This window comes from Coloeus monedula (assembly GCF_965178545.1).
Source record: "Coloeus monedula genome assembly, chromosome: 20".
NCBI classification, from domain to species: Eukaryota; Metazoa; Chordata; class Aves; order Passeriformes; family Corvidae; genus Coloeus; species Coloeus monedula.
This window is the reverse complement of record NC_138800.1, coordinates 10,476,909-10,495,763: the sequence shown is the minus strand read 5'-3', so window position 1 is coordinate 10,495,763 and position 18,855 is coordinate 10,476,909. Positions and strand designations below refer to the sequence as shown.

The following is an 18,855-nucleotide window of genomic DNA, read 5'->3' as shown; positions in this document are numbered from 1 at the left end:
ACTATCAATTACATTGAAATGCCAAGAATTTGTAGAAAATTACTTACTGGGAAGGAAGGATATTCTACAAGCAGGTGCCTCTTTAGTACATTTGTTGTGACATTTTAATCTGAAAGATAACCATTACATGTTAAATAGCAACTTGTTCTTTTCCAAAAAGAGGAAGCCTACCCTTAATTTGTAATTCTTATGCTAATCTCAGAAGGAGTTCTGGAATGCTCAGCCCCAGAGCAGCAGGCATTTGTATGGAGAATCCTATTATGTGTGTGATTAGGCTAATGAAAGCCACACACATATCTTAGCATCTGATTTCTTTTCAATAGAGTTACTTTCACTGACTTTCAGCCAGCAACAGTGAAGTAGTAAAATCTCAGTGCTCTGGACTAACAAGCCTGAGAGAGATGCAAAGTTAATATCCTGGCTGTTATTTAGGGATCCAGCTCCCACTACAAGATTTGCCCAGGAAGAGGTAGGAAGCCCGTGGCAGGGAAACAAATTTGGTTCATTCATGTGTCAGGCTGCCAACTTAAAGTGAGTTGTGCCAGAGCATCCCTTTGTCAGGTCAGGACAACTGAAAAAATAATGCCACTGCTAAAAGCGCATGGCATCAAGAGACATGAGTTACTGCAGGCTGTAGTGAGTCCAGTTCCCGGCTGTTCTGAAGGAGATCATCCCCGTATGCTCACCTGCAGTACTTACACTTCACCCCGAACATCATGCTTTTCTGGCACACTTGGCAAATCTGAGATAACCAGGACTTTGTAGAGAACCTAACAGAGAAACATCAGGGAAAAGTGAGGTCAGCTGGTGCCCAAGGGAAAATGAACATTTTTAGGTAGCTGAACTTGACAACTGAGACACCCAGCCCAACTCCAAACCCATCTCAGAGTCCCTGCCTGGGCTGCTGGGCTCTGTCCCTGGGTTGCTCACCTGTGAGTCACAGCCAGGCCGAAGTCTCTTCGTACCGTCTGGGGTGATCCCTGGGAGAGCTCTGGTGGAGAACAAGAGGAGGATTTAGGGAAGCATTGCCCACATGTGCTCACCACTCTGCACAGAAACTGAGCAGTCACTGCCCCAGGTCAGCACCTCCAGCCATGAGGTGTCACAAGAGCACAGCTCAGACTGGTTTGCCTCCTGTGAAGTTGCTCTTGTATTCATTTCCACAGGATTGGATAAATCATGATGTATTACATTTAGGGACTACAGAAGTCCATCTGATCAGGTCTAAGCCATTCTTAAAGTGGAAAGTCAGACTTTACTCCTAACTGGTTTACTCCCAATTGGTTTACCACAAATACCGTCACCCAGTTTTCCTGCAGTGTCAGTAGATTTCAGAATATTCTATTTCACTGAAAATTATCTCAATTTTCTAGACAGGGCCAGCATGACCCAGAAGAATAAAACATACATGTGAGCTCACTTAACTAGCTGCTAAGTGCAGAAAGGGAGATCTAGACCTCCAAATGCCAATCCAGCACGCCAGTGGTGAGAGCACGTAACTTCCTGAAAACTCTCAAATACTCAGATTCTGGCCTATTTCCTGAACTAAATCCACAGAAATATTGCACATCTGAGGCAAACTCCAACGTGCAAGTGTCAGCACAGCAGCAGGGCTGGCTCAGAGCCAGTCTCCTCACTTGACCATAGATGGCACCACAGTCTTTTTTATCTTTAGTCCAGTGAGCTTCTAAAGGCATCTGTCTAACGTCACTGCAGAGACACTGGGCAATGCATATCCAAAGCCACTAAATGGTCACATGTGAAATTTCCTGTACCAAGAGGCATCAGTACCAGCTATCTGGGGTCACAGATAAGCACCTACTCCCAAACCCCAGTATTCCTTTGCCTTGCTTGTGTCATCTCAGAAAATACCAGGTGCAACAATGACCAAGTGAAACCCTGCAGTTCTGTGGCAGGCCAAGCTCCTGCTCAGTTAACAGAAGCTCTGGGATAGAAGGGCCTGTGGAGAACCTCCAGAGGCTGCCCAGGAATGGCCATCAGGGAGCTGACAAGCACAGGTTCTTCTTCTCTTTCAGCAAGGCACTGCAGACACCCCCATAAGAATCTTACCGAACCTAGAAAGAAAAAAAGATACGTTTCTTTAGGCATTGATATTCCTGCGACAGGTACACACTTTGCTAGAGCAGGAACTGCTGGCTGCAGCATGTGCTGTCAGGTTTACAGACACCTCTGGCTTTGCACAGGCACCTGAAGTTGCTGCATTGCCAGTATTTTCCTGCCTACATAGGGCAGCCTTTGCTGGGGAGAGCCCCAGCTCCAGTCTGGGAGGGAACTTACTTGATTGGAGGAACTTCGTCTATCCTGTTTCCCAGCTGAGACTCGTGGGACTTGCTCCGGGTGAGGGTCGGGAAGTTGGGCAGCAGCTGGAACACCTTGCGGCAGGGGGGAGGCGGCGTCCGCGGCGGCTTCAGGCGGTGCCGGCGCCTGGGCTGCGGCGTGGCCGGGGGTGTGACGGTGATGCTGTGCGGAGTCCTGGGCCTGCCCCCGGCCGCGGACAGCACGAACGGCTCCAGCAGGGTCTCTGCCGAGGGACAGGGCCCGTGGCCCGGGGCCGGGGGCTCGCAGGGCGGGGCCGTGGACACGGACACGGAGCGCGGCTGCTGCTGGCTGCCCTTGGCACACGGGGACCAGGCGGGGTCCGGCTGCGAGCAGGAGCTGTCCCGGCGCTCGGGCAGGGCCATCGGCACATCATCCTTCAGCTCCCCTCCTGTCCAACGGAGCAGCGTTAATGACGGCCCGGCACGGAGGGCACAGAGTGCACGGAGCCCAGCGGCTGCTCCGGGCTCCCAGGTGTTCCTGGCAGGGCCATGGCTGCCTCTTTCACCTGGCAACCATCTCCCCTGAGCCTCAGCAGGGCCCCAGGCTGGGAGAGCTCAGCACAGGGCCTGATGTGAGCTTTTGAGACATACATCTGGATTTTTTAAAATGCCATTTCTTTCCAAGAGGTGAATGCCATGACTCCTGAGCAATGGCTGGTTTGATACAGTGTGAATGGGAAATATTTGACAGCTTGGGACAAGACAGATTAGAAAAAAGGAAATATGAAACTGAGCTGTTTGCTGACTTTTTCCATTAACTAATCTTTACGATTTGCAAATGGATGAACTGTCATAACACCAACAGGAAACATCACCTTTCAGTGACAGATTGATAGCTGCTACAAAGAAAGATGTGGTGCATGTGAGTACCAGTCTGCTGGGAGAGGCTCTTGTACAAACAGATTTTACAGTGCCTTTGGAAGTGCTTGGGGAAGGTTTCTCTCTGAGCTGGCACTATTTAGGGAGGGCATCACCTACAAGGAATCTGGTTGTATTTAAGTCAAGGATGTGTACTGACCTATAGAGAATGAACTGGATCATTAGACACAACTCTGAACAGAATGGGTTAGTAAGGATATAGTCTACTGAGTAGGAGAGGCTATTTCTACATGCATTTATTTATCTGACTTGACGTCAAAACCAAACCCAAGTCACTGCTCTACATACATTTGATCAGTGCCCCTTGGTGCACACCCCAGAGCCGTACCCTGACAGTGGTTACAGAATATCCCCAAGCAGTGCCTAGAAGGCAGCAGAGGGGGCTGGGCCGCTGGGACACCAACTCCACAGCAGAACAAGGCAGTCTGTACCTGACTCCGTCACCTTCCGCAGGCAGCTCAGGGCCCCGTTGAGCCTGGAGCACTCCTCATCTCTGGCTCCACATCTCTTCATTGTTTCCTTCACCTTTGACTCATTCATTTCTAGTAAGGCATCCAGGGTCAGCTCCTCTGGTATTCTCTGCAGGAAAACAAGACGAGACCGTTTTTGTTACTCCATTTATGAGTGTCACCTGTTGTGTACTTGCAGCAGTGGCACTGTCTCACTGCCTGGGCTGACTCACGGTTTATTCCTTTTGGCAGTGCCCCTCTCTGGCAGGGCCAGCAGTGCCCACAGCTGCTCTCTCCCCCTGCCTGGTGTGTGAGTGTGCTCCAAACCTCGGGATCGAAATATTCTTCTCTCCTCGGGGAAAATTTTTGCAAAGCTACTAATGAAACTTAACTTTTTCATTAAAAATAGAGTCAGAAATAAAACTGGTCTAAAACCTGGAGAAGTGTCAGATAAGGATGTTTGGCTTTTCAGCAGTGAACAGCAGAAACAGTGAAGAAAATTACTTCTTTATTTGAACAAAAAAGAAATGTTTTGACAAAGATAGTGGCCTCCTCCTCAAGCAGTTTTTCCTTCATCAGAGAACCAGCCTTACCCGTATCCTGCCTGGAGAGATATCTGTGCAGAACTCCTTCTACATCTTAATACACCAAAGCCCCACAGTGATAAGGTTCAGATCAGGCAGACACAAAAGATACAAGAGCCTGGAAAGCACAAAATGATCTGGTATTTCCTGACACAGAACTGAGCTGTGTCTCTCTCCTCCCCCATTCAAATGTTTCCAGTGTAAGTCTGCAGCAATTGTGGTTAATAAACAAAACCAGGATACTTAGCCCAGATACCCAGGAATTTCCCTGAAAAGTTCTGCCTAAACAAACCTCCCTATTGCCTATTCTCACAATGAGATCACAAATTTCACAATATTTGGCCTTTATTCTAAAGTTTCAACTCCTGGAATCAAGCTATATAAAAGGTTTTGAACTTTTATTTGAAGGGGAAACTCAGAAGTGTGTCTCGCTGCTTGGAGAAACAAAAAGCTTGAAATCCTCTAGTCCTTAAACCCCACTTCCAACTCTAAAGCAAACGTGAAATGTGTTGAATGTCCTTTAACAATTGTATCTTTCTTAACCCAGACTCTTGCTTTCGAGAGCTGACACAGGACTTTCAGCTGTGACAGTGTTCAACAGCCCCAACCTTTGGAGCTTTGTAGGTGGCAACACAAAGAGTTTCCAATTTTAGTAACTGTGGCATGGAGCAAAGAAAAAGAATAAATTAAGAAAGGACAGAAGTCTAAGAAACACATCCTGCATCTTCTGTCATGTGCCCTGAACTGGATGAAACACAAAACACAGCTGACTCAAGGGGAGGCAAGGAATTTAAATGAGCACTAAACACGAACCAGCTTCATTGAACCCAGAGCAGAGCCAGGGTTCAATGAAGTTTGGGTAGATTTTCTTTTTTTTTTTTTTCCCTAGAATTTATCTTTGCAGAAAAACAAAAGCACAGACATCACAGCTGATGCTGGGTATTATTCATTTTTCTGCACATCTGCACCACCATGATGCAGGAATAAGACTGCCCCCAAAAGCTTGTTCCTGAATGACTTGGATAAAATGCAGAAAAGAACAGAGACAGTGCAAAATCTACCTCCTGGGATTCCTGCCCTGCTATCACACTTCAAAGAACAAAACTCCCAGGGGTCCAGATGCTCAGAGCTAGACCTGGAATGGGTTTCCACAATTCCAGCACCCCAGCATGAAGGCAGCACAGTTTGTTCATACAGAGCCCCAGCTGAGCTGGGCCGGTAACACCAGAACTGCACCAAGTCTCTCTTAGAGTCAGCCCTTTCCCCAGCACCCTCTGAATTCCTCTCCCTGGCAGCTCACAGAAGTAGTTTTGTTCTGCCATGCAGGACCAGGCCCTCGGCCTCAGGGGACACCAGTGCTCTAAAAGGAACAGGGGCGAACACAGATTGAGGTTTAGTGGGACACGGAGACAGCTTTTTACTCCAGCTAAGCACAAGGGAAAGCCAATGTCTTACAAAAACATTTATCCTATTTCACTCTGTTACACAGTCTTAGAATAAGTGGGATTACAGCGGTGTAATTTCGGAATTATCCTGAAACATTTCCTCACCCTCACCATTCTCCCCTAAGAAAATACCATAGACTATGTGCCGTTGTTGTAGGCAGGAGCATCATTCCAGACCCCAGCAGGAGCTCCCCAGTCCCATCAACCAGGATCCCCTGACTTCCCAAGCTTTTATGCACATATGTAACCAGGAACTTATCAGAGTTGTTAGTAAGTCAACTGGTAAAGTGGAAGAAACCAAGGTTTCCTCGGGAGAGCAGAGCTTCCCCACCACAGCCAGCGGCAGCTGGAATGCAGGCCCAGCTGGGGTGGGACAGGGGCAGCACTGCTGGGGATCTGGTTTCTCCAACGCCTGTTCTGTGGCAGGAACCAAGCTTCAAGCTAGATCAAGCATTCAAGCCTTCCCGGGTGCAGAGGAAACAATTTTTTAAAGATACCAAGCTCCTGAGCTCTTTGGAAGTGTCAGGGCATTCTTCCTTTGCCTCATCCCTTTTGAGGGCACAGTCTCTGCCCAGAGCTGACTGGTCTGTGATGGTCCCCATAAGGCCCAGCTCTGCACCCCCAGCCCACTCTCACACAGACCCTGCCCAAGGGGCCTGCGCCCATACACAAAGCCCAAGCTCCTCTTGTGCTCAACAGCTTAATTTTAGAAAGACAGAATAGCAAGTTGTAGGAAAGTAGAAAGTACAGAAAAGGAGATTATATTTAAACAATCCAAATGACCTTGAGCTGGGAGAGCTCAGACTTTCTGAACCTGCTGCCAGCCCCCATGACACGCGACAAAAGAAATAAGCCTTCAGAGAGGGGGAGGGAGGGGAAGTAAGAGGCTTTCTTTAAACAGCCACTCATGTGCTGCACATATGTAGTGGCTTAATATAAAACTGGTCAACCTGATCCCTGTAAGATTGGCCTGCTCTGCCTCTGCTGTCGCCCCCCAGGCAGTGTGACAGTGAGGAGGGTCACTAGTTCATGGTGGCTCTCGAACAGGTTCTGCTGCTGCCCTGGCTCAGCTGCTGTGGGGGGAGAAGGGCCCCTGCTCAGGGGCACGTGGGGGGCTGCAGCCCCTCAGTGCAGCTCTGGGCCCTTGCACAGGGGTTACTCCCACTCTTCACCACTGAGGGTGAGAAATGGGAGGCCAGCTCACCTCTCATTACCTGCTTCTTCAGTGGGTGCTGAGGCTTAAAAAAAACCAGCTTTAAAAAATGAAGATTAAAGGCTTGCATTAGGGCCAAGCTCAATACCACCTCCCTGGGCACACCCTGTCTTGACAAGGAGAGCTGCAAGATATTCAGACAGTGTTCTACTAATAAGGTCAGATTTAAAAAAAGAGAAAAAAGCCAGGAGAAGAAAGAATCTGCTTTCAATCTTCAGCACCTCATAACTGTCAGCAAAATCTAAAGCCTAACCATGCACTGCTCAGCAGAAGGGATGCTAAAAAGTCCAAAGCAGGAAATTATTCCTCCCTACAACAGGTACGAGGACTTTTCCATAAAGCCCTCTTGCTTATCAGACACAGACTGCACTTCATGGGACACATCTGAAGAGAGAAAAGTGAGTACCAGTGCATCCAAGGAGCCATCCAAGGGTCAGTCTCAATTAGTCAGGGTGAAGAGTTCACAACAGTCTTTAATCTTGTCTGGTGTCCAACTTAAATCCCTGAAACATGGCAAAAATGCTGGTATCTAACACAGTGGACGGGTTATTTTTGGTAAAGATTCCACCCTGCAGATAAGCCTACATAGCTAATGCTGCTGCAGGCACTCTGCAAAATCAGCCTGACCTGCTCCTCGACCCAGTAGCCACAGCTCTTCCTGTGAAGCTGGACAGTTGTCAAGGCTCCAAATGCCTCCTCTTGAATCAATACATTCCCTTTCCAGTCATCCTCCTGTGAAGCAGCAGATGCTAGAAGAGAAAGCCCATTGCATAAGGTGCTTAAATTCCCAGTGACAGCTCTAAGCAAAGCATGTAAAGATGCTCTTAAGAACATCTTGTGCCTGCTAGTTGTTATTTTGCACAGTTTTTCTGGTGCCCAGTGATGAAGGTACTGAAAAATTGTCGTATTATTAAATTCCTGGAGATTTTATGGGCATTCTGGAAAGCCTCTCACTAGAAATTTCCAGCTTGCATTAAGCTGTGAGCATAAACAGGCCATGGTTTCACCTAACATCACCCTCTTCACTGTTCCACCTTGCAGCAGAGGGTAGAGAGGAGCTGACAGGCTCAGGGCATTCTGTCCAGCTCGCTCTTGGGGGACAGGAGACCTGTTGTCACTACTCTTCTGTGGCAGACAGGTGTAGCAGTTGCAGATCTCTCAGGCTGACCTCAAGCCATGAAGGGTTCACAGTGCCCAAGGCTGCAAGGGGCACAGGGATCCCTTGGCAGGGAAGGGGAGCCCTGGCAGTGGTAGAGACTATTTTCCAAGAGCTGTTTACACTGGGGAGGGACCTTCAGCTGGAACACAGTGAAGGAATTTTAGCTCAAGGAAACCTGCAGGACAGAGTTAATTTGCATGCACACAATTAGCACATCCAGGATCTCTGCTATCTGGCGGTCCAGCCAGAGCTCCTGCTGCCAGACCCATGGAAATCCCCAACAAATAGCCACAGTCCTCCTGGCCTGTTCATGCAGATATGGTGACAGAAAAAGATGAGAGGATACAGCTGTGGAAACCTGATAGGCTTAGGCAGATCTGCCTCTTCTATCCCCCATCCAAAGGATGCACTCACAGAAATGCCTCACAACTCCTCCAACAGTGGATCTGCTACGAGCTGGAGCGCACTGCGCAAACAGAACCCTCTGCCACGGGCTCGCAGCAGCAACCCCAGGCCAGTGGCTCACCCTCAACAGGGGCATTTCACAGGGGCAGCACGAGGCTCTTGGCAGACAATTCCTGCTCAAGGCCTGAGCCCTTCCTGCTCTGCTCCTGGTGGGCCCAGCACTGCCCCTGCCTTGCTCAGCTCTGCAGGTCTTTGGCATCAATGCCGACTGCAGATGGGCTTCACAGGCAGGCAGGAGGTATCTCAGAAAAGGGTACACACTGGGACTCAAATCCATTCCCAAAAGGAACAGCCACAAAGCAACCCCAACCACAGCCCTGCTCCACCTGCTCCCAGGCACAGCCCTGCTCGTGGCCAGCAAACGCCGGGGCAGGATATGCCCCTCCCTGTGCATCACAGTTACCCACCCTAAAAACAGCTTTCCAAGCTTGACTGACTGGCACCCCTGCTCCACAGCCAGAGAGCTGGCCCAGACATGCTTCAGAAGATGATAAGAAGATGACTCTGTTCTTAAGATACTTTTTAAGACAGTGACAAGTTACATGTGGGAACAAACACAATAGTTATGTTTCTGTGAAGCACATTGATAAAGGCAGAGAAAACTGCTTTCTGTGCTGAAGAAAATAAGCCAACAGAATTTTTTTAGTCTCTTCTATTTGGCAGACATACTCCAAGCTCAGAATCCAGTAAATAGCTCTGCAAGAGACTTCTTCCATCAGCCTAAGAATGGGGACAGTGCTCTGTTCTCATCCTCCTTCCTCCCACTCCCCTCCCAATTCCTGACTCCAACTCCCAAGGCAAGCAGGACAATCCAGATCAATGTATTTTTCCAGGACCATTTTCAGAGCAACTTTTACCCACTCGAGATGACTTCATAGCAGAAACATGCCTTCTGTCTGTAAGGTTCCTTGTCCTGTCTTTTCTAGGTCTCAGTTCAAGTACCTCTTTGCTCACTTTCAGTACACCATATTTAACCATTTATACATCATTTTTGGTATTAAACTACACATACAATCAGTCTCTAGAATTAATCAATCTCTAGAACTAATCAGTTTCTAGAACTCCTAAGAAAAAACAAGGACTCCAGCATTTCCTAGAAAAATACTTAAATAGCAAGTTACAGCACAGCATTAGCCCAGCTCCAAAGCAGAGCCTGCTACCACTTTCTATGATAAAAATCTGTCTGGCAGCTGATTACAGGAACAATAACAAAGCCACAGAAATAGCGCAGGTTGGGGTGCGGGTTCCAAGTTTCCTTACCCCTCGGAATTGTGCGTTCCCAGAGAGCAAAGAGGGTCCCAGCCCAGGGGCTGGCACTGCCCACCTACCTGCAGGCCCGCGAGGTCGGCACAGCCCAGCCCTCGCACTCGGCGCAGCGTCACCGGCTCGCTGCTGTCTGTGCTCTCGGCAGCTTTAGCTGTTGCCCAACGCCATAAACAGTGCATTGTTATTGCTATAATCTCTTCCAGAACTAAAGGATTTTACAAGCAGTCATTATTCTTGTTTTAAATATAGGTTTTTCAAAGAAATAAAGGAGCCCAACAATTATAATCACCAGAGCTTTCGAGCTTCACAATGTCTAGAGCAAGTCACTGAGCAAAAATAGTCTTCACTCAGGAGTAGAGTCAGCAGATATTCTAAATTGGAGCTGCTGCTCTATTTCTGACAGGAGAGCCTGGGAGCTTCTGTGCTTCCCTGCATGGCAGCTTTATTTGGGAGAGGACTGGGGGGAGCGAGGGGAGGGGAGACAGAGAAACAGAGCATTGTTCCTCTCACCGCTGAGCTAAAGAACTCCTGCAATTAGGCTGCTTTTCTACGGTGTTATGTCACAGATTAGCACAGTCTTGAAAATACTCTCTCCAGTAGCACTAGAAACACAAAGGGAATCAGAACCATTTAAAAAAGCAAAAACCCCATGAACTCAGGCCTTTCTCCTGATTTGTCTCTGACAAGCAGCAGGCACAGAGAGCCCTCCACTGCACCTCCCCCTGTGGCAGACCTGCTGTTCTGCTCAGCTCTCAGAGGTGCCCAGGGCAGGGCTCTGTGGCAGCTCTTCTGAGACTCCACAGGTACTTGGCAACCTCTCCAACTAGCTTCAGAGCCTAGAAGGCACAAGAAGAGAGCGCAATGTGCCACACGAACACACTGGGACACTTGTGCAGTTTTCCTTCTCTCTGCACCTTTTTTGTGGAAGCCTTAAGAAGGAAAGCCAGCATGGCTATTTCCATTTTCCAGTGAGCTAACAGTATCTGAGGGATGGGAAGCTGTTTCCAGTGTACCTTGTATACCAGGCACAGAGCCAAGAACACTCAAGGGTCCCCATTTTCACGGCGTGACCTGCTCAGCCCTGTCTGCAAAGGCTTCCCCCCAGTCCTGCCACAGGCAGTGTGCACAAAGTGGGAAAACTCTCTAGATTTTGTAATAACTAACCTATTAAAGCTTCTTCTGTCAGTGATTTCCATTTTGAAAGCTTTCAGCTGAAAGGCAGTTCAACATGCTGTATGAAATCTAAACAACTGCAGGAATGATCCCATGATACCTGAGACATTTCTGAAAGGTAACTCATCCCAGACAGCTCTCTGCACTGTGCCAATGTCAGTGTCAAACATCAACAGTGGCTGCATTGCTATTTTCTGAGCAGTGAAATAACAGGCCCAAAAAAAAAAAAAAAAAAATCACTGCAAAAGCAGAGCACTTAGTTTATTAGCCCAGCTATTTCCACTGCCCCCAGCTCACAGCCTGTTCCAGCATGCCTACTCAGAAATTATTTTAATGACCCACGGGGTGTTGCAGTTCTGCTGTCCAGCTAATACAAGTGCAGCTGCATGAAATGGATGCAGAACCCTTAAAAAATAACCATACATCTGGAACCCCAGAGGAATTTCAGTGCTTTGTACACTTCTTACAGTTCTGTCCAGAGAACAGAAGGAACAGAGCTGATTTAATTGGACACTGCTTGGGAGGGGGCAGCAAGAGAGCACGAATCAAAATAATAAAGAGCTGGAAAATTCTTTCTCCCTTAGACCAAACCCGAATTTGTTCACCCCTTTTAGTGACCACACATACAGAAGGGCAGTCTCAACCCTCCCTGCTCCCTGAATTAACAGGATGTGGCAGATTTGAACTGTCCACCTCCCTCCCCCCTTTTCTTCACCTCTTCCCTGCCCCCTGTTCTGTAGGCATCACAAAGGATTTATAAAAGAGCTACAAAGACATTCTTTTAGACTCAGGCAATTCCAGTAACCTTAGAAACCAATACTAGCTGGGAGCCTGGCAGTTTGGCCAGAGCAACAGGCTGCTTTTGTCCTCTCATTGTCACTGCTGCACCTTTGGCTGTGCCACCCAAAATCTCGCTGGGCTGGAAGGCAACACCAGCATCACATTCAAAATGAACAGCAGGAAATAAAAAGAATAACTTGGTCCTGAAGCCATCCTGTTTCACCAAAGACCACTTAGTTACATCAGAACCAAGCTGGAATAACTTCCATGGAAATTTGTGGCATTTTTCACCCAGGCAGATTCCTGCTGAGGTCCAAGAAAATTTTTGGTTGTTTAATGATCAAAGGAAACTGAATGAGAACATTGTGGTATGGCCTGCAGAGGCAAAAATGGAAAAAAAAAACCAGAAAAAGCCTTTTCTGCCTTGTTTAGCTGTCAGTGGACTGAGCTCTACCTGTGTGTGTGTGTGAGATTGCAACAATGGTCCTGTTTTGGCTAATGCTGGACACAGAACACAGTGCAGCACAGCACTGTGAATATCTAGAAGGTACTAAGTGATTAAGTTCTGCCGTGGCTCTCGGACCCAGCAGGCAGCTGGGAAGGTACTGAAGGGACAGGCGGGCTGTGTGTGAGGGCTGTCTCCCCTCCTTACCTGCACCACCTCCTTCCTCACGTTGACGATGTCCAGCCAGTCGTTGAAGCGGGGGTAGCTGTTGAGCTCGGCGGTGCGGTCGCTCAGGGGCACGCTCAGCTTGCACTGCCGCTGCCGGTGGATGTAGTCAATCAGCTTCACCTGCAGCAGCCAGAAAGTAAACTGTGAGGTTCCTTGGGCTGTGCTGACCCTTCCCAGGCTGTGTTTGTACACAGGGCATGCTGGTTTGTGAGTGGGGCTCTCTCATGACATAGAAGTGACATCCTCCTGTGAGCTCTCAGGGAAATCCATGCAGTGCATTTCTCTCACACGGAGCATCTTTGCTCTTCAGCATTTCAGCAGAAGGCAGGACCTTGCAGGGCCCTTCCCTGCAGGACTCTGCTTTAAATCCCCATCAACAGCAGTTCTGTGCAGAGGCTGAGTGTCATGCCAACACATGAAAGGGATCCAAACTACATGAAACAATAATTACAGTCAGTTTGCAGGCACTGCACATGTACACACAGCCTCATCTGGGATGATGTGGGCACCACTAGTCCAGCCTGCAGGACTGCTGCCTGCTCATCTGTTCGTCCTGTACATTTGTTGAATCCTCCTACATCTGGTCTGCATTTGGGCTATAAGGTTACTGAGGCAGGAATAGCCAAAGTACCCCAAGACTCTGAGGCCTGTTATCTGATGGGCATTTCTATTACAAAATCAACATTGAAAGCAGCTAACTTAAGAGAACAAAAATTCAGGCAGTTGGACTAGATGATCACTTTGCATTTTCTATTCTATTCTAAAGTTTTATTCCAAAGCTTTTATCACCTGACCATCTCATGGCAAATGCACTACATAAAATTCTTTACTTTAGGCACAGAAGAATAAAACAGCAAAAAGGAGTATTATTAATGTCTTATGTTTGCTTATCAAAAAGAAAACACTCTCCCAAGATTGCTCACTGTGACACACATTCCCATGGGGCAGGCTTAAGCTTCAAAACCTTCCTAACAAAACAATGCCTCAAAGCAAGTTAGTTGATCCATGATTTATAAACCAAAACATGTTCTTAGTCAACAAATTTTAGCATCTGGGACAAGATCAGACTGAAAATGTAAAGGAAAAAACAAACACGGATTCTTTGACCATTATAATGTGTCTCCTCTTACAGTTCAAGTGCTTTCCTATGAAGTTAGTTGAGGTCAGTATGTTTTATGAGCAATCGATTCCTTACAACTAGCAGGTATAACAAGTTTGTCTCTGCCCACACACTGAATTCTGACAGCAGTGCCATGCTGTTTGAGATTTATCAAAAAGTGTGTGAATATCGAAGTTATTCCAACTCCTGCAATGCCCAGAGCAATGCAAAGCACTGCCATTCCCAGGAGAGGCAATCCAAGACTGCCATGTCCTAGAAACTCAGCCATCCCTCTGCATTCACACTCTGACCACCCTGCTGAAACCAGAGGAGCCTTTTCACCACAACTGCCCAACACGGCTTTGGAGCACCAGAGCTACAAGGAACTGGAAATCCCAATCACTCGTTCTCAGTACCTCTTTTTATATAAAGGGGCTGACAGCACTTCCTTTTTTTCCTCCCTTTGTCTGCTTCCTCTGGCCAGACCCACACTGCAGAGCAGGGCAGGGCTGGCCTCGGGAGGGACTGGCCCTGGGCTCAGCAGTGCCTGGGCCCCAGTGGCTGCCGTGCTGCTGCTCTGTGCCAGCCGTGTATGCCATGTGCTGGGCACTGTGTGATGGGCACACGCTGCTGCTGGCTGTGCTGCTGGCTGTGCCGGGATCCAAACCTGCTCCTGGCTGCCCTCTGTCCACACCGGCCCCACGTCTGTGCCCTGCCCCGAGTTCCCCTGGCTCTGGAGCACGGGAACTCGGATCCCAGGCAGCCCCTGGCACACACGTGTCACCAGCTGCCTCAGTCCTGACCTTCTGCTTTCTCACTGTCACACATCCTTTCCCACGACAGCCGGTCCACAGAGCGCTCCTGTTCACACCCATGGCAAAAAGGTGCTTGGAGATGCTGTTCCAAGTATTTTCCTGCTCAGGGCTTGGTTTAAGTTTTCTTTCTTCTCAGAGTGCTTTTCCCCTCTATGGACACTGACACTGGGCAGGCTGGGATGAGTAGACGGGCAAGGGCCCTTCAGGAAAGACAGAAAGAAGAGGCTGCAGGAAGTTTGTCAACTCAACAGCCCCCAGCATGCCAAAAATCAGCCTACACAAATGAAAAACAGCTTCCCAACTGTGCAATAGCTATGTCATGGAAAAGAGAAGGAAGACAGAAATCACCCAAGCCTTGTCTTTTTCCAGAGGCCACTCGAGGGAAGGGTCAGTGACGATATGTGTTCTGATACACAAACTGCAACCACAACACCCAGCCCCAGGCAAACCACCCAGCGTGTGTTTGTGAGCCCAACATGGAATTCCCAGGGCACTGCTGGATGTTCTTGCTGCTGCCCCTGGCTCATCTCACCCATCCCCATTCCCTGGGCATGCCTCAGGGTTGCAGAGCACCTAGGGACAGAGGTAAGATTGCATAGTGATTTTGGAACTGGTACAGCCAGCCCTGATGGGCCTGTGTGTAAAGCAGCAGCTCGGCTCTGCAGTCTGACTGTAATCTGTTATTTTAGTGTAGGATCTCCCATCAGGAAAGATTTATTTTTCCTGGAAGAAGGATGAGCTATCAGCATACTCTGTAAAGCCAGAGCTCAACACTTAGTTTTATGGAACACTAATTACAGGCAAATGCCCTAAAAGTAGCACATGATCCAGAATAAAGCAGGGAACTGCAGGCAATGGAGGTGTCTGATTCTGTTCCAAAAAGCATAGTGTAAGGCAAGAAGGGCTTAGCATCTATTTATAAATGAAAAATCACAAATTATGTAAAAGAAACGATACAGAAAAGTGCGTGCCCCACGTTATCCAATTCCAGCGTGCAGCGTCACGAGGACAGCACGCTGCTCGAGGCAGGATACTGCTGAGGTACAGCCACTGCTTTTGCACTCCTCGCAGCAGTTCTCCTGGCCAACTTCAGTGTAACACCAGAAGCATCACATGAGTAAGAGAATGGAGCTGGGCTGCACTCCTGGCTCTGCCACTGACCCGATCTGTCCGATCAGGAGCAAATGCACTCATCCTTCCCCTTCTCCCTGCCCATAGCTCTGCCTGCCCGTCCTGCAGGAACTCCCTGGAGCAGGTGCTGGCTTCAGCTGTTTTGGTACTGCTTAAAAAAATACTGCTTCAAGAACTTCCCCTTCCCAAGTGCCATCCATAGCATAAAACTCCTAAAGGACACTGCTGGCAGGGACTCAGTGCAGCATGGATTTCCATGTCAAACTTTGCTTCTTTGTTGGGATAAAAAAAATTCTCCAAAATTGACAAACAGGCTGGCAGCACAGGTCTAAGTGTCTCAGAGGGCCAAGGCTGGTTTTTCCTGGATAACTCCTTCGCATTTACTCCTCAAGTCCAATTCGGTTTTCCCCTAGTCCCATAAATAGTGTATTTGCATTCTCTTCCCAGCCTACATGCACCACGCTTCTCCCCTAGGATGAATTTCATTTTGTTGTTTCCTGCCCAGACTTTTAACTAAACTACATGGTTTGGCTTTAATAGCTGAACTGTTGCAAAACCCTTTTCTGAGAATATAATAAAAATTCTGGGTTCAGTGACGCACATAAAAACCCACAACCAAGCACACAGGTCTCCAACCACAAACTAGACCGAGAGATAAAGCCAATAGTAGCTACTCACTGCCTGCTTGCTAAATGGCACGTCCTACTCATCACAAATGGCAAACCCCACACCAGAAGCAGCAATACTCCAACTGCCTTGAACCCACAGAGATGGGAAAGGACAAGAACAGAGACAGGATACAGAGCAGCTGGAGGAAATCACTGATTCCAGGGCAGAGCCCTGTTGCTCTGCCTGGTGCAGCTGATGGCCAGGACACCAGTTCTCATTGCTCTGAGAAGGGCACATGCTGCCAGCTGCTCCTTACAGCACCTTTAAAAGATCCCTTTACAGCACAGATGAGAAGCAGGTCCAAGAAGTTTAGGAGAAAACTGCCAAGATTGTACTTTTTTATTTATTTCTACAAAATAAACAGCAGATCTCTTGAGATGCAAGTCTGCCCATATCCATGACCTCAAGCCAACAGTTGGGACTTTAGAGGACAATAAACAAAAAGCAAATGCCCACAAGTTTTTGAGTTGCACTTCTGCAGACAAGGCACAGGAAAGCATCTGTAAAACCAGATCACTGACATCAGGGTGCAGAGTTCAGCAGATACTACAAGGAAGAGCTGAAAGAATTCTGTAGTCAAACTGCAGTGCAAGTATTTCTGACCTCTGGTTAACTGATCAGGAATCACATTCTAACTTCATTTGTCAGAGATTGTTAATAGTTACGGTGTCTAAGCAGAGAAATCAAGTTTCATGCATTTGGGGGTCAACTCTCCCCCAGCTTCTTGTCAATTATGTTTTATTCATGTTTAGAAAAGTGGCATCTTGTTCCAGAGTCACTAAAAGGCATTAAACCAATTGCAGCTTCTGCACTTAGTCAAAATCCAGTCTGAATTCAATGCAGTTTATTCAAATAAACAGGGGAAAAGGAGCAAAGGCTAGAATAGCCTGCATTTTTTTGAAGCCTTCTGTGGCTTAGTCTCATGCTTTTAATCTACGTATCTTGAAATACCCTATAAATGCAGCAAAAATAATCTTTTTCAATTCACAAAAAAAAAAAAAAAAAAAAAGAAAAAAGAAGGAAAAAAAAAGAGAGAAACCAAGGTACAGAATGGTAATTATAAATTAAACAACTTGGGGACAGACAGAGGAACTCTACTATACCAAAGTGCTAGCCAAGATTTCGTCAGAATATCAACAGTTGGGGACCAAGTTTGGTTCAATCATACATTTCACAACCAAATGCCATGTTTTCACACTTCCACAAAACTTATAATCTGCTCAGTGAAGCCTGCAACTTTTCTTGTTGACTTGAAACATATGCAATGTTTAGAAGAGGAGTTTTGCAATACCCAAAGCAAACAACTGTCATGATTTAATCAACAAATCAAGCACATGGTCAAAAGCAGATCCTATTGCTCCTGTGCCCAGAGATGAAATCTCAGGGAGCCTGGCAGCATTGGAGGAGACAATAAATATGAGCTTACACCGAAACTTCCAAGGCTACAACCACATCCTGCCCTACAATTTACCCAGCTGGTGGCTGAGGCTTTAACAGGATCAGATCAATGTATGGCCCAGCTCTTGCATGTGGCTAAGAGAAATGCAAATCATCTATCTTGCCTCAGACAGGAATTAATCAGGAAGGAACTCCTCTACTAACCTCCTGCCAAGAACCAGCCCAGAGGGTAGGGAGCACTCTCTGAAGCACCCCAGCAGCTCCTGGTGCTGCAGGACACTGCACTGACCAGATGAGGACCAAAGCCTGAGGGAGGTTCTGCATTTCTGCCTCCTGAAACAGAAGACAAAACTTCTGAACTGGAGTTTACCTGCACGGGCCACTGGGGAAAGTCAGATGAGTCATCTGAAGGCATCCAGTGAAAGTGGATTCACTTCACAGCTTCAGCTGACTCTTATCTATTTTCCCCAGTGCCATTATATACACAAACCCAATGTCAGACAAAAAAAACCTCCTAGGCCACCTGAGCACTGAACAGAACACAAAAATGTCAGAATTGGGCTTGCTAAATTTGTCTCTGAACTCATGCTTGGCAACCATGTGAGAAATTGATAAAGATCTCACCAGCCATTGGGAGAGCAGCAGCATGTGAGGATACTTCAGGGCACTTTCTCAAAGTCATCCAGTTTAAAGTGAAAAAAGCGTGCAGCGGGGTTGATCCATGCAAGGGAAAGACCCAGGATGTCACTGTTATACAGCACAGAGAGCTGGGGCAGAGCCTGGGCCCGGGAGAGCTCAGAAAGGCCCTGTGCAGGTGCCCACACAAGGAACCAACCCCTCCCCATGCGAGGCACCCACTGTGGCCACTCCAAATACGGGGTCAGTGCCTGCTCTGCCTCAGGGTCCATCTCAGAAACAGCCTCAAAAGCAGCCCTGCCCTTGTGGGCTTTGGAGAAAGGCGTACAACAGAGCTAACAAGTCCCCCAGATCCCGCAGCGACCGGGTGGGAATGCCAAACTGGTGGAAATAGCAAACACCGAAGTGGTGGAAGTGCTGGCTGGGTTCTCCAGCTGGGACTGAAATGGAGCGATGCTGAGCATGTCCTGAGCAGAACCTTCCTGGAAAGCAGGAATCAAGGCAATCTCAGGTGTGATCAGAGTGCTGTTGAGCCTGAACACTGCTCTGGGGCCAGAGGAGTCTCCAAGGAATACACCAGGACAAGTGCCCAACTGGAGGGGACCAGAATAAGGCCGAGGAATCATTGCACAGAAATAGTGCCGAGGTTTTCCCAGTGCCAGGAGCAGGTGGGTGGGGGATC

At 47.9% G+C, this 18,855-nt stretch overlaps 1 protein-coding gene across 1 annotated transcript in view; it reads right to left on the bottom strand.

Annotated features, from left to right (window-relative positions):
* KSR1 (kinase suppressor of ras 1) overlaps window positions 1-18,855 on the bottom strand; it is a gene marked incomplete at its 5' end in the record, with an annotated part of 48,748 nt that overhangs the window by 9,397 nt on the left and 20,496 nt on the right. Inside the window, 7 exon segments of the mRNA XM_082294473.1 lie at window positions 48-109; window positions 687-770; window positions 931-989; window positions 1,055-1,058; window positions 2,299-2,728; window positions 3,650-3,797; window positions 12,405-12,545. Of these exon segments, the coding sequence (XP_082150599.1) occupies window positions 48-109; window positions 687-770; window positions 931-989; window positions 1,055-1,058; window positions 2,299-2,728; window positions 3,650-3,797; window positions 12,405-12,545 (928 nt within the window).